Below are 15,570 nucleotides of genomic sequence, written 5' to 3'. Positions count from 1 at the left end.
CCACATAGTTGTGTGGCCAACCTTGGTTTGATAATTGGGGCCAGTCATAACTTGTTATCATGGAAGACAAGGACCTCATTAGGCCACCCGCCCCTAACTCCTTTAACAGTTATCATTATCTATCCATAATTATCAGCTATTTTGAAAGTGAAATTTATATTAGAATCAAGCCTGTGTATTATTGCAAGTTTTTGTGACATCCATAGGCATTAATGGAAGAAAAATTCATCCTAGGAAGGGGATAAATTGCAACTAGCTCTACTGATACATTGCGGCCAACTAATTACACTATCATCATCAGCTAGCAAAAGAGATCCACAATGCTTGATCTCCCCACCAAACGGGACCGTTATTGTTGAAGGCTGGCAAATTGGAGTCTTTTTTGGGTGACCGCGCCTTATTCAACATGTTGCTAGGATAGACGTGGATATGGTCTAGGCACATCATGTTCATGCCTGAGTGCCACTTCTCCCTCTGTTAATTTATAGGGAGACGATTACCTATCTATTGGGGATGAATATTGCACGACATCCCAACAAAAAATGTGGGACCTTTCAACTCTTATCTTATTATAGTCCCAACCATCAAACATATCGATGAGATCTTCGAACGAGAGGAAAGCCCCGAATACACCCTTGGTAAATGATGATACCCTAAACCACTCAACCTCCCAAAATTAGCCCCCCCAAAAACCCAACACTCCTCTCCCCTCACCGCGTTGACTCTACAACCTCAAACCATTTCAAAGAACTATAACCTCACCTATGAAAGGCCACCTTCCAAGCAACAAACTCCACAACCCCCAAGGGAGGTTCCTAAGCAAGAGTGGGTATCCAAGAGAACCCTTGGCAATATGATGCTAATGCCAACACAAGGCATCCACCTTTCATAAAAAACCCCATCCCCAACTAGAGGCATTGCAACCGACCCGTAACCCGAGCCTTGCTTGATTTCAACAAATTGTTGGTTGCCAAGGCTACTACCCTTCACACTTGGGTCCTAGAGTAGAAGGCACCCTCACCACAAGCCTTTGAACCACCTAAAGCTAAAAACTCCATTACAAGCCAAACCAAAGTTGGAGTGACTAAAAGCCGTGAATCTAACACGAGAATCTGACGCCACTCCCAAAGCCATGAATCTGACATCACTCCCAAAGACATGAATCTGACGCCACTCCCAAAGACATGAATCTAACACCACTTCCAAATCTTAAATAGGCGTGGAAGAGGTGAAGGCTATTTCTCCAACCATGACTTGAGAAATAGCACCACCCATGAAGAAGTCAAAAGAGCCCCCAAGCACCAAGCATCAAGGGGTAGGTGCTTACCAATTTCCACTTCCATTAGGAGGATTGAGCCAACCATGGTGCCTCATCACCACCTCATCAGCACCACCTACAGGAGTGCTATGGACTTTGAGGACAAATTCAAGAAGGGAACACGTTCCTCAGAACTCCATGAGTATGCATCAGAAAGTCATCTATTCTGCATACCAGACTTACATCAAAGACTTAATATTAATATATATAATTATTGTTCCCAACATGGTAAGAAAATTGCTCAGAAGATATGAGATGTTTGTTTCTATAATTAAAACAAAAACCTTGGCAAGCTATCTTATAGACAAGGAAGACTCATCATTGGTCTACCAGACTCATCATCACTAGTCTACCTTTTGGCCTCAAGAGTCAGTGGGATGCCACACATCAAGCTATAGCTAGTATTGATTGGCACTGCAATACCTATTCTTCAGATAGGTTTAGAGACCGGAGAGTATTCGGTTGTCGCCTGTATAAATTGAGCAACAAGAAAGTCTATCACAAATTAGCAGGTCGGGGTTCCCTTCACGTCAGAGTCAAGAAAACATGGGGGTATTCCTTAAGTCCCAGGAAGCTTGGTGATATCCTAAATTCTCTATGGGCTCTGAGAGTTCCTTTAAAGGATTATTTGTTTCTTTGGAAAGTCCTGGTCGACTGAGGTGAAAAATCTAGGAAGAGATCTATCTCGAATGGGCTATGCTGCAGGCATCATATATGGATCGAGTCGATAAAGCATTGTTTTCGGATGTGCCACCATAATGCATGCATACAGAGGGATATCAGCAAGGAGAGAAGTTAAAAGGGCACTAGGCTTCTCTACATCACTCAAAGATTGGGTTTTGGGTGATTTCCATGCTCTTGCTGAACCTGTACAAAGAACTCTTATGGTTCTCTGTGAAATATGGGACTTGCGTAATCACATCTTGTTCAAAGGGGTCGATGAAAAATTCTGTTGGTCTGCTGCTGTTAAAGCCAGAATGTTAGTCAAGGTGGAAGGATGGGTACTTCTAAACCTCACCTTCATAATTGGGCAGTCATTTTGGTTAACCTCCTCAAACATATGTAATCGGTGAGGTTCTGTCGCTTTGTGACAAGGTGTGTCTGGTATCATCTCTTTTTGGGTTTACCTCTATGGTTGTTAACTGGGGTTTGAACTTGGGTTTATACTTCTGTCCAGTTACCTATTCTTTTGAACTTGGGTTTATACTTCTGTCCAGTTACCTATTCTTTTGGCAATATATTGACTTCGTTAAAAAAAAAAAACCTTGCTCAGTTAGAACAGGAACCAGCGATGACGGGCAAGTTCGGGATTCAGATCAACCCAGAGCTCATCCTCAAGCTCACGGAGCCGGACAAGTACCAGCATCAAGGCAGCCTTGACTTACTCCCTAAACCACCTCTCAAGGCCATCGTCAAGCCGGAGGCAGAAAAGCCCTCGCAAACCCTAGCTCCGCCAGAAACCCTAGCATCGCCACCACCATCAGGGAAACCTCCAGTGGCAGCAGAAACCCTAGCATCCCAGCCATGGAAGGGGCCTTTTTTTCTTACCCCCGATCGCCGTGAAGATGAAGCGCTAAAGCCCTTTCGGAAGGTTGCTGCGGAATGCGAGCAGGTTGTGGAGAGCTTGCGGAAGCAGGAAGGAAAGGAGCGGGAGGAAGTGCAGAAGCGAGCCAGAGAGCTTCACAGCAAGCAGTACCAAGCTCCTCAGCCCAAGCCTTTGCCCTGCTCCGCTGAACAAAAGGCCTGCATCGACTGCCTCACAGAGAACCGTAACAACCCCCTCAAATGCCAGGACAGCATCAAAGCTTACTCTCTCTGCGCAGAGCAGGTCCGGCACCGCTTTGTCTCATCTGGCTTCAGCTCCCCCCCAGGTTAACTCATGAGCATTTTGTGCTTTTTGTTTACTGTGACCGCTATGGACCCTCGTATCAACAAGTGACGAAACAATAAGCTTTGGAAGTAGATCCGCCATACTATATGCAAATCTCTTTTTCTTCAGAGCCTGCATTGTTGAAGTTTTGCCATGAAATGCCACTGATGGGAACAGTAAAGAGAATGATACAAACTGTGTTTTCCTGATGTCATGATCTTTTGCAAGTTGGAGCGAGCGTGGAAGACTAGCCTTATGTGTAATCCTATAATTGTCTTTCAATCACGTGATAGCCTTGACAAGAAAACAATGGTAAGTATATGGTGTCTTCATTTGCTGATGCCTTAAAACACCATGCTGAAGATTGCCTTATTTTCATACTCAAAAGACAGGGATAATGTTTCCCCCAAATGATGCTATCAATTTTGGAGGTGCTTCTCTGCCGTTTTGCTGTGTCATGTGCACTCGCTGAATGAGGGCGCCATGGCGCATGTTGACATTTTGGAACAATTAGCACACAAAAGTCACCTCTTTGATGGGCATTGGGCATGTTGTGAGCCCTTGTTTAGGGACAAGTCGCTAGGCTCCATCTAGTTTTAGGATCAATCAGTGTCAAGTCAAATCATGTTAGTCCCACACACAAAATGTAACCCACTCGCAAGATATAGATGTACAAGGTTGTCCGGACACTTATTAGCCTGAGAATGGGTGCTTGGACATTTAATCAAGAGTTAGGAGGTTGGTTGGTTGTGAACCCTTTGTGCCCAGATACTAGCAACAACCAAGAATTTTGAGGGAAGTGGGAAGGCCACAAAGGGGGCTATGGACAGTCCTATGGGCAGCCGAATAGGTGCCCTGAAGTGCCCAGATAAGGCACCCACGGATGGGACACCTTTAGAGCACAAAATTAAAGCATTTGGAATGTTTCGTGGCATTATTTAAGGGTTGGACGACCTTAATCCAACTAGCACTCATAGCACCTATAAAATTGTGGCTTGGGTTTTTGTTATGTCCATGAACCTAACAACGTTAGCTTCTTGAGCGTCTTGTGTATCAAACATAGTCACCAGGGAACGGGAACGGATATGGGAACGAGGGGCCAATCCGGAACGGGAACGGGACCCCTTGCAATCCGGAACGACACGTTATCATATTTCAATACACATGAGTAGACAAATATACAATTAAAAGCAGGCAAAAAGAGACAAATATACAATTGAAAGTAGACAAAAAGAGACAAGAATTTGATAGCAAACTCAATGACCTTGTTCATATTTAGAAAACCAGAAGTACAATAGCTTGTACAATGTACAGCCACATAGTGAAAGCTAGATAGCTAAGAACAAAGAAACCTAAAGTCCTAGGTGATATCAAATAGGTACGTTTTTTTTTTAACGTTGATATTGACGTTTTTTTTTGAACGTTGCAGGGCAGCCTGCATGTCGTCTTTCAACGTTTTTTTTTAACGTTGCATAATCTTTTCGTTTTTTGTTTTGTTTTTTTTAAGGGGTCGGCGGCGGCGCTCAACGCGGGTATCCGTTTTTTTTTAATAAATAAAACGGGTGCCCTACGTTTTGGGCACCCTTTAAAAAAGGCCCAAAATTTGGGCCTTTTTTAAAGGCTGCCCAACGTTTTGGGCAGCCTTTAAAAAAGGCCAAAAAATTTGGGCCTTTTTTAAAGGAAATTTGGGCCTTTTTTAAAGGCTGCCCAAAACGTTGGGCACCCGTTTTATTAAAAAAAAAACGGATACGCTGCCGGCTGCCAAATCTGGGGAAAAAAAATCGTTAACGTTGTCGTTTCGCGAATCAGGGAAAAAAAATTAAAAAAAACGTTGCTCCACGTTCCACCGTTCCCAAGGTGGCTTCCTCCACGTTCTCCCGTTCCACAACTACATTAGCAACGATAGTAAGAACTGCATTGTTTGGACTACTAGATTGTACACTAGAGATAATGGAGATTTGTGGTTTGTCATGTGCATCACCTATATGAGTGCCACTTGGACATGCTTCCTACTTGCAAAGTACTTCGGAGAGTATGACCTGTTTGGGGCTGTTTTGGCAGCCCAATAGGTTCTCGGAGGTGTGTGACATGCCTATACTAATAGGGGCTCTCTTTCACACTATTGTGTTCACATTATCAAGTTCTTTAAACATTAGACATCTTAACATTCAATTCACTTAGCATAAAACAAGAAAGAACACACACATTGGGGCCGACCCTCCCTTAGGAATTCTTCATTTGAGAAATAGTATTTTATAGATATAAGTATGAGGGTGCCTTGAACCAGATTTTTAAGTATGTCATGAAAACAAATCAAATAGAAGTTCCAAACAGCCCATGTGGATCTCTCGAGCAGGACTCAGTCTCACGTAGACTCCAACGTCGTGGATGTCTCAAGTCAAGCCGAGTCTCACATGCAGCCCAAATGCACCCAAGGAAACTAAGTTTCCTTGCTCTTCTACACCAAGAGGAGTACTTGTGTCACATGCATCCTACACTGGAGTGCTACGTGACACATTGGCTCTCCATTAGTGCAACATTCATACAGAAGGAATAGCTTTTTTAGGAATATTTTGTCGTATGTTGTGACCCTATTGTGAGTCTCAGTCCGGGACATGTTAGGCATGAGCTACGTAGGTTAATCTCCTCAGCCATAGAGAGTCTGCATGTGTCAGTCTATTGAGATGTCAAGCTCAACACGAGCTGACACTCATGACATGCGTGGGTGACCGTTCCACCTTTACACCACTGGCGCGTTTAGTGGTTGACACAATGGATCTTAGCCAGTGATTCTACAACTGGACTACACCCACCTAGTCCATGTAGGCATATGCTCACTTATAGTAGTGCTATGTGTGAACATGGCTTAACCAAGGGCACTTTTTCCCATGTGTTTTTTTTCCTTGGATATCAAGTGTGAAAGGGCACTCTATCCATATAACTTTTGTACTTGGATATTATATGGATGTGACTCACATGCAAGGGTTGACTTGCATTTGTGATCACCACACTTTGTGTCTTGCTCTCTCTCACTGCGTGTTCCGCCCTGCGCCCCTGCTTCCGTGCTATACACAGGCGCACTTCCACTGCGTGTTCCGCCTTCCCTTTTCCCACTTGCCCTTGCTCAGGCCCCCAAGGTAGCAACTAGGGGAAATAACACAATGAATCTAGAGGAGCTGGAGGCATGGACAGGGTCTTGAACCAACATGAAAAACCGTTGGAAGGCCTCCACAAGGAGATACAAGGAAAGAACAACAAGATTGAAGAACTGAGAGCCCAAGTGAACCACCAGGCAGAGGTGATTCAGATGTTGAAAGAGACCCAGCTGCAACAAATAGGAATGCGAGAAGCTGCCCCAATGATAGGGAAACTCCGGGCAGAAATGGAAGCCCTAAAGGCTACGGTCAAGGACCACACAGTGGAGGAAGGGGAACTGAATATTCAGGAGGGTTTAAGGACTGACTTGGTGTCACCATTTGGCCACCCAATTGGTCCACCCGTGCTTTCTTATCATGTATGTACATTGGACTGGTGTCCATGGCAGTTGTTTATGCCGGGGATTGATGCCACTCATGTGATATTGTGGACTTGGCTTTCCGTTGGGACTTGTGCCTCCGTGTACATGCCCGGAAATGCTTGGTGGATTGGTGTTCCATTGGGTCTGGTACCTCGTGTACTTGCCTGGAGCACGTCTATTTTGGTATAGTCTCATGAACGGGGATTGTCCATACCAAATGCTGCATTGCATAGCATCTTTATGTGCTTGCTTGCAATTGAAATTGCATGCTGTTTTCATGCTTGCTTGACCAATGTGTAGTTCCGGGTAAGGGGACGCCCGCCCGCGAACTGTGCGTGTGAAACTGTCTGCTGACATGGTTATGTGGCATGTGGCAGGTGTTAAGTATTGGTCATAAACCTAGCCTTAGGAGTTAGCACTAATTTATAAGTGAGTGTGTACACACTTCATTAAGTTTTAGGCGACCAAAACTCACTTATAAATTATGACCAGCTCGGTGTTCACACACACTGATGTCCCGAGGTGGACATAACCCAATGTCCACCGCCCAGACCTTATCCCCTTTGTACAAAGGGACAAAACTCACTTATAAATTATGACCAGCTCGGTGTTCACACACACTGATGTCCCGAGGTGGACATAACCCAATGTCCACCGCCCAGACCTTATCCCCTTTGTACAAAGGGAGTAACCAGCCATGTGTCCACTCTAGCTTGCTCCACAAAGCACCTGCTTGCCACCTACACTGGACAACTCACCATCTCACTCCTCTCTCTCGAGTTTGGCGCCTCCTTCATGAGGGTTGTTGGGCTGCATTTTCTGCACTTTCTCCTTCCCAACTCCATTTCCAAGCTTGCTAAGGTGAATTTCAAGCTTCCAAGAGTGTTTCCGGATGCTAATCACTCTCCTACACACTCCCAATGACTGAAATTCAGCAAAACAACTCTCTTTATTGCTGTAATTTCTAGTCTTTTTTGCTGAAAACCCTAATTTCAGTCCTCCTTTCTCAAGCTGAACCATAGGGGAAGCTTTCCCAAGGTTCCCTTCATCCTCTTGAAGACTTTTGTCGCGAAGAAAGGCGACAAATCGAAGATCTCAACACTTTAAGGACTTCCATTGTGAAGACTTCCGCTGTCATCGACTCTACTTGCTATTGGTAAGCTTTTACGCTTAAATATGGAAGCAAGTAGCAGGAGGGAGGAACCGGATTACAAGAGATCACATACCTTGTGCAGTGTTCTCTTGTCCTACGTGCTCTCTTGCAGATTGTTGCTACCATGTGTTGGTGGAACAATAGAGAGCAGATGGTAGGGAACATGGGCACTTGAGAGGGTAGTGTGGATTGCAAGTCTACAACGACAACCACTTGTTTGCAATACTTCATATGCATTGGTATGGAAATCTAGTCAGAAATGCCCATGAGACTATGTACTTGATTCTCCCAAGATCGATATACTTTATTTGAGGGAGGGGTCGGCCGTTCCGGCTCATTGTGTGTCTCTTGTCAATTCAGCAATTTTACTTCTTGTATTTGAGCAAGTGTCCATCAAATCTTAGTGTATTTAAGTGTTTTGATTAGCATTGTGGTCAACCAAGTTACACTTGGAGCAGTTGAAAGTTGCGAGTGATAAGCTGCGGGATGAACTACAGACCACGAAGAAAGATTGGGTGGAGGTGGTGAAGAAGCACAAACCTCCGCAGAGCATCATACACGAGACTCTCGAGGAAGAGAAACATAGGAAGGATAGGACCCTCCATGTGTGAGTACGGGGGCTTCCCCAAAGGAGGATGCCATGACACTTTGCCAGATGCTAGGAGTGGACGAGATCGCCCTCCCCTTTGCAGACACATGGAGGGTAGGAAAGGATATGACACGAGAGCGATCCCTCATCATTAGATTCCCTGATGCCACCAGCAGACAGGCCTTCTTAGACAGGCGGGCTGCCCTCAAGGGCACACAGGTGTACATGGGAGATGATCTCACTCCAGCATAGGTGGCACACTGGCGTGAGGCGACGGTGACTGTTCATGAGGCCCGCAGAGCAGGCAAGTGGGCTATCTATAGGGATGGTAGAGTCATTATCACTAAGCGCCGTCCCAAGTAGGGATGTGGGGTCTATGAGACCAAACACCTGGGGTTGGCAGTATGGAACTGCAATGGCATGCTGTGGTCGAATCCAGGAGGCTTGAGCGAGATTCTCACAGGCAGGGATGTCATTTTTTTTTACAGAGACTCATCAGAGCCCTGAAAGGGGCTTACCATACATAGCTGGGTATGAGTGGGAGTCAGCTTTTCGAGGCGACACCTGCACATCAGGAGGAGTACGTGGCTCTCGGGGGGTAGGCGGCTATAGCTCAGCAGTGACAGAGTCATCCACATTGCTATGTGTTATTTTGCACCACGCCACTTCCCTTACGTCGCACAGCATGGCCAGTCACCGTACTTACCATTATATGAGGATATCATGGAGTTCTCACAGCTGGGGGAAGTCCTCCTACTCGGGGATTTCAACGCCAGGACGGGAAGTCAGCAGGTCCCACTACTCGATCTAAATGACCCTATCATACTACAGGAGCTGGACATCACTGACACAAGGCTGCAGTGATCATCACAGGACCGTGAGGAAGTCACAGCGTTCGGGAGATATTTCTTAGAGCTAGGAGTTGCACATGGTCTCGTTATCTATGATGGGATGTCCGGATGGCCCTCCTCCGGCGCCCTCACCTGCTTCCCTCGCTCAGGAGGTACTAGCACTATGGACTCCCTTATGGGATCTCCGGCTTTGGCACACCTTATCCCCGACTTCTCCATTCCGCTACGCCCTTTTGAAGCTAACCATGCCTATCTCTCTTTCACTCTTACCTGCACACCACCCGTCCCTCCACCACCTCCCCCCATCTCACATTACACTTAGGTCCTCTTTGATCACGAGCTTGACCTTGTTTACTCCAACCACATCTACCGCCAACTCCAGGATGTGGAACCTACTGTCCCCCTATACACCCTCACAACATAACTGTCACGTGCATCCCGCACTTGGATGCCACGTAGACATTTCTGTACAGAAGGTGCAGGACCTGGGATGGTGAACTGGTCCCATGTGAGCCCAGTCCGGGACGAGTCAGCCAGGGATCCATCTCAGTCGTCCGAGGTCAGGTGTGCATTGTCCTGCACATGAGTCCAAGGTCAGGTGTGCACTGTCCTGCACATGAAGCAGTGCCAGTCCGCGCTGTGAGTCTCCCTCTGGAATGATGTCAGATGTTCTGTGTGTCTAGTTTGCAACTGGATGCCAGACCTCTGTAGGCATGTAGGTTTGCATGTAGAGATGGGGCCAGCCCATAGGGCTACCCCAGTGCGAAGATTTGCACTTGCACGCTTTAGTGTGGGCATGGGGGAGGTGTAGAACCACCCCCAAGGGGCCAGGAGGGCCCAAGCTGTGCCCACCAGCCATGGCATGGGCTGGAAGGGCTGTCGGCCAGCTTTCATGCTGCTGGACAGGCAGCCGACAGGGCTAATACCCCTACCCAGCAGGTCGGCCAGGTGTAGGGGGCAGTCCCACACCTCTGCGCAGAATGCCCAGCAGCCAAGAGCTGTCCCAGAAAGCATGCGCAGAATGGCCAGCATTTATTATAGTGTGAAAGCATTTATTGAATAAGACCCAGTCGTGGAGCTTCATGAAGCTGGCCGACTGGATGCTGAAGGGAGTATAAATACTCCAGCCAATAATCATTGAAGTCATCTCATAATTCACCAAGTGCATCAAGCAAACAAGGGCCAGGACAGCCAAGAGGTTGCTAACGCAAAGGGGTGAAGGACTGAAGGTCAAGGGCAGGTTTTTCAGCCAAGAAAAGGTCAAGTTTCTGTATTTGTTTTCAGATTTACATCATTCTAATAAAGCAAATACACCATCCGTGGTGGGGGCCCTACAGAGGGTAATTGGGACCCAATACTGTGTCCTCTCCATCTCCCCCTTCTCTCTCTATTTTTTGCACATGTCCTTCCAGTTTGTGCGTTAATTCCGTCGCGAAAAGAGTGCTGTTTTCTGAGTTTTGAAGTACCGATCCTTCTCCGAAGCTTCCGCATATTACAGTGGTATCAGAGCTCACTTCAAGGACAAAGATTCAGCAAAGAAAACCATAAAATTTTTTCGCTCGTGTGGTTGTTTTTTTAGACGCCGGTGGACTACCCCTTTCGGAGTGATTCCTGTCTCTCGAAGGACGGTTGGTTTTTAGCCTCCGGAAGCCTCCGGAAGTCTCCCACACAGATAGTGGATGGTCAGACTGCGTTCCGGAAAGGAATTGCATTTTCCCGGTATGGCGAGTTTCGGCGACGAGAGAGAACCAGAACCATGGGACCAGAGTGCACCAGGCAGCCCAGCTAGGGCACCCGGCTTGAGTGTCACAGACATGTTCCAGCAGATGATGCGAGCAATCGCAGACCAGACAACCAAGTTGGATGAGCAGAAGGCGTGGATTTTGGCTCTGGAGGAGCGTTCTCGCTCTCCAGTGTCGCGTTTTCCATCTCCTCCTCCCTCTCCTTCCGTATCCCAGATACTAGATCCTCGTTACAGGGACCCTCTTGCGGGGTCACAGCCGCAGCCAAGCTCCTTGCTTGAGATGCAGATGCGTGCATTGGAGATTCGACAACGAGAAGACGACGCCATGCGACGAGTGGAACACGAGCGTTACCTCAGAGCTTTGGATGCCAGATTGACACCGGCGGCGCCCTCGAATCATTTTCGCGAGAAAATGAATTTCAGTAAGTATAATGGTAAACTCGATCCCACTACTCTGTATTCATGGTTACATCAATTTGAAGCTTACTTTGCCGCAGTTAGGAAAACAGATATTGACAAAGTGATCTTAGCTAGTTGGTACTTGGAAGGTGAGGCCATTCCTTGGTGGACTCAGTGGGCTCATGCCCACACTAGAGCAGGTATGGCAGCTTATGTGTGGGACGAGTTCGTCCGCGACCTTAAGCAGCGGTTTCTACCCCCCCACTACCTTGAGCGACTCGAAGACGAGTTCAGGGGAGCGCGTCAGAACGCGCAACCAGTCCTTCAGTTTGCCAATAAAATTTCGACCTTGTGTCTACAATTAGGCTTATCTGATACGGACAAGAAGGGGCAGTTTTTGTATGGCCTGGACACGCAAATCCAATGGGAGGTGCGTATGTTTAGGCCAGCCACCTTTGAGGACGCACTCTCGCTTGCGCAGAGTGCAGAAATGAAACACAATGGTGGCAAGCCCAAGACTTCCCAGCCGGCTTCTCCTAAGGCTAACGCCTCGGGGGGCAAAAGCCAGAACCAGACGGGGTCTTCCCCAGGACAGAGCCCGGGAGCCTCTGGCTCCAAGAACTCGAACAATGCGTCTAAGCTTACTCTAGACCAGAAAGCGGAGGCAGGCAAGACAGGTGGCAAGTTGAGTGCTGAGGAGCTTTCTCAGTACAGGAAGGAGGGTAGATGTTTCTTTTGTCACACAAAAGGACATACTTCTCGGGATTGTCCGAAGAAGCCTCCAAAGGCCACCGCCGCCTCCACAGCTTCCGTGGTGAGCACAGCTCCCACACAGACCCCAGCGGCTACCCCCAGTTCTTCAACCCCCGGTGCTTCAGTTGGAGCAATTATTAGCCGGGAGCTCGAAGATAAGCAGAAGGGCGCCCATGACCAGGAGTATGAGTGCAACGAATTGCTCAAGTCCTTTGGCTACATAGGTGGCCAGAGAGTCGTTGTCTTGTTTGACAGCGGCGGCAGCACGGAGGATGTGATCACGGAAGAGGCCGCTAGGCGTGCCCGTTTCGAGCTGACTCCGGTGGACAAACAAGTTGAGGGTTTTAGCACAGGTATGACAACGAGCGTCAAGTATGAAGCTCTAGGTGCTAAGTTAGTGATTCAGGGCATAGAGTTTGTGCGTGACTTTATGGTTGCCCCTCTTGTAGGAGCAGACATAATTTTGGATATCCAGTGGTTTCACAAGTTTCTTCCTGATGTCAAGTGGGACAAGCACACGTTCCAGATCGATCGGAATGTGTCAAACACCCCGGTGACCATTAAGTGTGAGCCAGGTATTCCAAACTTTCCGCTCATAAGCCACTTGCAGGCTAAGCGAGCAGTCAGGATAGGCGCACAATGTGCGATGATTTACATCCAGACAGCCCAGACGGTGGCCAGTGCTTCCGAGAAGTACTCGGTTCTCCATGAAAAGTTCCAGAAGATTTTTCTTCGGGACAGTCTCCCTCCCCAGCTTCCCCCGTCCAGACCGGAGGATCACAAGATTGACCTCCTCCCAGGCTCGGAACCCCCGAGCAAGTTTCCGTATCGCCTTTCTAAGGCAATGGAATCGGAGTTGGACCGCCAACTCCAAGAATTGTTGCAAGCTGGCTTCATCCGCCCCAGCGTGTCGCCATTTGCAGCACCGATCTTGTTTGTCAAGAAGAAAGATGGGTCTTCTCGGTTGTGTGTCGATTATCGAGCACTCAACAAGCTGACTATCAAGAGCAGATTCCCGATGCCTCGAATTGACTATATCCTCGAGAGGCTGAATGGAGCTAAGGTGTTCTCCAAACTGGATTTAAAGAGTGGGTACCACCAGGTACGGTTTGTTGAGGGAGACATCCCCAAGACAGCTTTCCGTACAGAATGGGCCCACTATGAATTTGTGGTTATGCCATTTGGATTGACGAACGCCCCAGCTACATTACCGCATGATGATGCGTATTTTCCGGGAGTTGATTGGAGTGTGTGTGTTCATATTTCTGGACGACATACTCATATTTTCAACTACAGTTGAGCAGCATGACATTGATGTGGAGAAAGTCCTTAAGTTGCTGGAAAGCAACGAGCTCTATGTCAATGAAAAGAAGTCAGAATTTTATCTGTTCCAGGTACATTACTTGGGATATATAATTAGTGCTGAAGGTATTCGACTTGATCCGGCTAAAGTGGCCGAGATTGTTAACTGGGAAGTACCTCAGACCGCTTATGACATTAGATCATTTGTGGGTATATGCCAGGCATATTCCACCCACATTGACAAGTTTTCTGATCTCTCGGCAGACCTCACCGATCTGCTAAAGGGAGTGAAAACAAGAAGGCAAAAGATTCGAATGACTCCACGAGCGTTGGAGGCATTCCAGAACCTCAAGGTGGCTTTGTCAGAAGCGCCTTGTTTAGCCCTTGCCTCGTGGGACGAACCATTTCAGGTGATCACCGATGCGAGTAACATCGCAATTGGAGGTGTATTGCAACAGAATGGTCATCCAGTAGCTTACATGTCTCGTAAGTTACTGCCCGCCGAAAAGAACTACTCAGTCTATGATCGTGAACTCCTAGCAGTTATACAGGCCTTGAAACATTGGAAACATTTCCTGCATGGCCGTGACTTCGAGGTTCGCACTGACCATCAGGCATCGCGCTGGATTCAGACGATGCCAAGTGCACAGTGGAGTGATCGACAACACCGCTGGAGTCAGATATTCAAGCAGTTCGGTGGCATGATTGAGTACCTTCTAGGAAAGGCCAATCCAGTGGCCGATGCTTTGAGCAGGAAGGGACAAGTATCTGCGATTCAGACCACTAGACTTGACCTTGTTGGTACAGGACTAGAAGACATGAAGCACACGTACGCGGATTCCGAGGAATTCGGTACATAGTGGGAACAGGCATGGATGCCACAGGACCATGCCATTTTCTGATACGTGATGGTTGGCTTTTCTACAAAGGCCGACTATGTGTCATGAAATCATTCCGGGCAGCTCTTCTCCATGATGCCCATGATGCCATTACAGGTGGTCATAGGGGCATGAATTCGACTCTGGAGAAATTAGAACGGCAATACTATTGGCCAAAGATGAGACGTGATGTGTTTACATATGTACAACGCTGTGACATTTGTCAAAAGGTGAACGCTCCTCGTGGAAAGAAGATAGGGTTGTTACAGCCTTTGCCAATTCCTGAGGGTCCTTTCCAGGACATTTCGATGGACTTTGTCACAAATCTGCCTCCCAGTCTGAGTAAGCGTAATACGCAGTGTTTAACTATTGTTGATAGGTTCAGCAAATTTGTTATGCTTATTCCTTGCAGGGCCAATGTGACCGCCGAGGATGTTGCCCAGCTATTCATTCGGCATTGGTACCCGATTGGCGGGATTCCTAGAACCATAGTGTCAGACCGAGATGCCAAGTTTACCCCTCATTTTTGAAGGGCATTGTTTGATAATTTTGGTACTAAGTTGAATTTTTCCAGTGCATCCCACCCACAGACAGATGGCCAGACAGAGATATACAACCAGTTGGCCTTTGATGTGCTGAAGTGTTATGTCCACGATCAGCAAGGTAAGTGGGAATCGTTTTTGCCTTTAGTTCAAGCTGTTTTGAATGTCTCTTTTTCTTCAGCTATTGGCAGGACTCCATATGAGGCAGCGTTTGGAAGGCCTTTCCAGTCGTTGTTAACCAGGACTTCGTCTTCAGTACCGGAGGCGAACAGAGTGACGGAGTCTTACCAGGAGATCCTAGAGTCCGTTAAAGACAGATTGGCTAAAGCGCAAGAGGCCTACACTCGACAGGCCAATAAAGACCGAAGGGACATGAAGTTTTCAGAAGGGGATTGGGTGTATCTTCGGATTATGAAGCAAAGATTGAAGCAGGTGGCCAAGCGATGCCCAAAGTTGTCTTTCAGGAGCTTCGGACCATTTCCCATCCGGAAAGAGATTAATGAGGTGTCTATGCAGTTAAAGCTACCTCCGAGTTGGACTATGCACGATGTATTTCATGTCAGTTGGTTAAAGCCATATGCAGGTCCACCCCCTTCAAAGGTCAAAGACGAAGCGGAACCAGACATTATTGATGAAGCAGAAGTAATGGTTCCA

The 15,570-nt window shown here is 47.3% G+C and overlaps 1 protein-coding gene across 1 annotated transcript; it reads left to right on the top strand.

Moving 5' to 3' along the window:
- Positions 1 to 2,527: 2,527 nt before the first annotated feature.
- On the top strand, positions 2,528 to 3,316 carry LOC147611278 (uncharacterized). The gene has a single exon (XM_086784339.1). It carries the CDS (start codon positions 2,610 to 2,612, stop codon positions 3,192 to 3,194), a length of 585 nt encoding a protein of 194 aa, XP_086640465.1. The 5' UTR covers positions 2,528 to 2,609; the 3' UTR covers positions 3,195 to 3,316.
- Positions 3,317 to 15,570: the final 12,254 nt, after the last annotated feature.

The sequence above is a fragment of the Cibotium barometz genome, chromosome 47 (assembly GCF_041138505.1).
Source record: "Cibotium barometz isolate CiBa-2024 chromosome 47, ASM4113850v1, whole genome shotgun sequence".
NCBI lineage: Eukaryota > Viridiplantae > Streptophyta > Polypodiopsida > Cyatheales > Cibotiaceae > Cibotium > Cibotium barometz.
This window is presented reverse-complemented; position numbering and strand designations above follow the sequence as displayed.

Coding starts and splice junctions, on each gene's coding strand:
- LOC147611278 (XM_086784339.1), top strand. CDS start 2,610: ATGACGGGCAAGTTCGGGATTCAGATCAACCCAGAGCTCATCCTCAAG.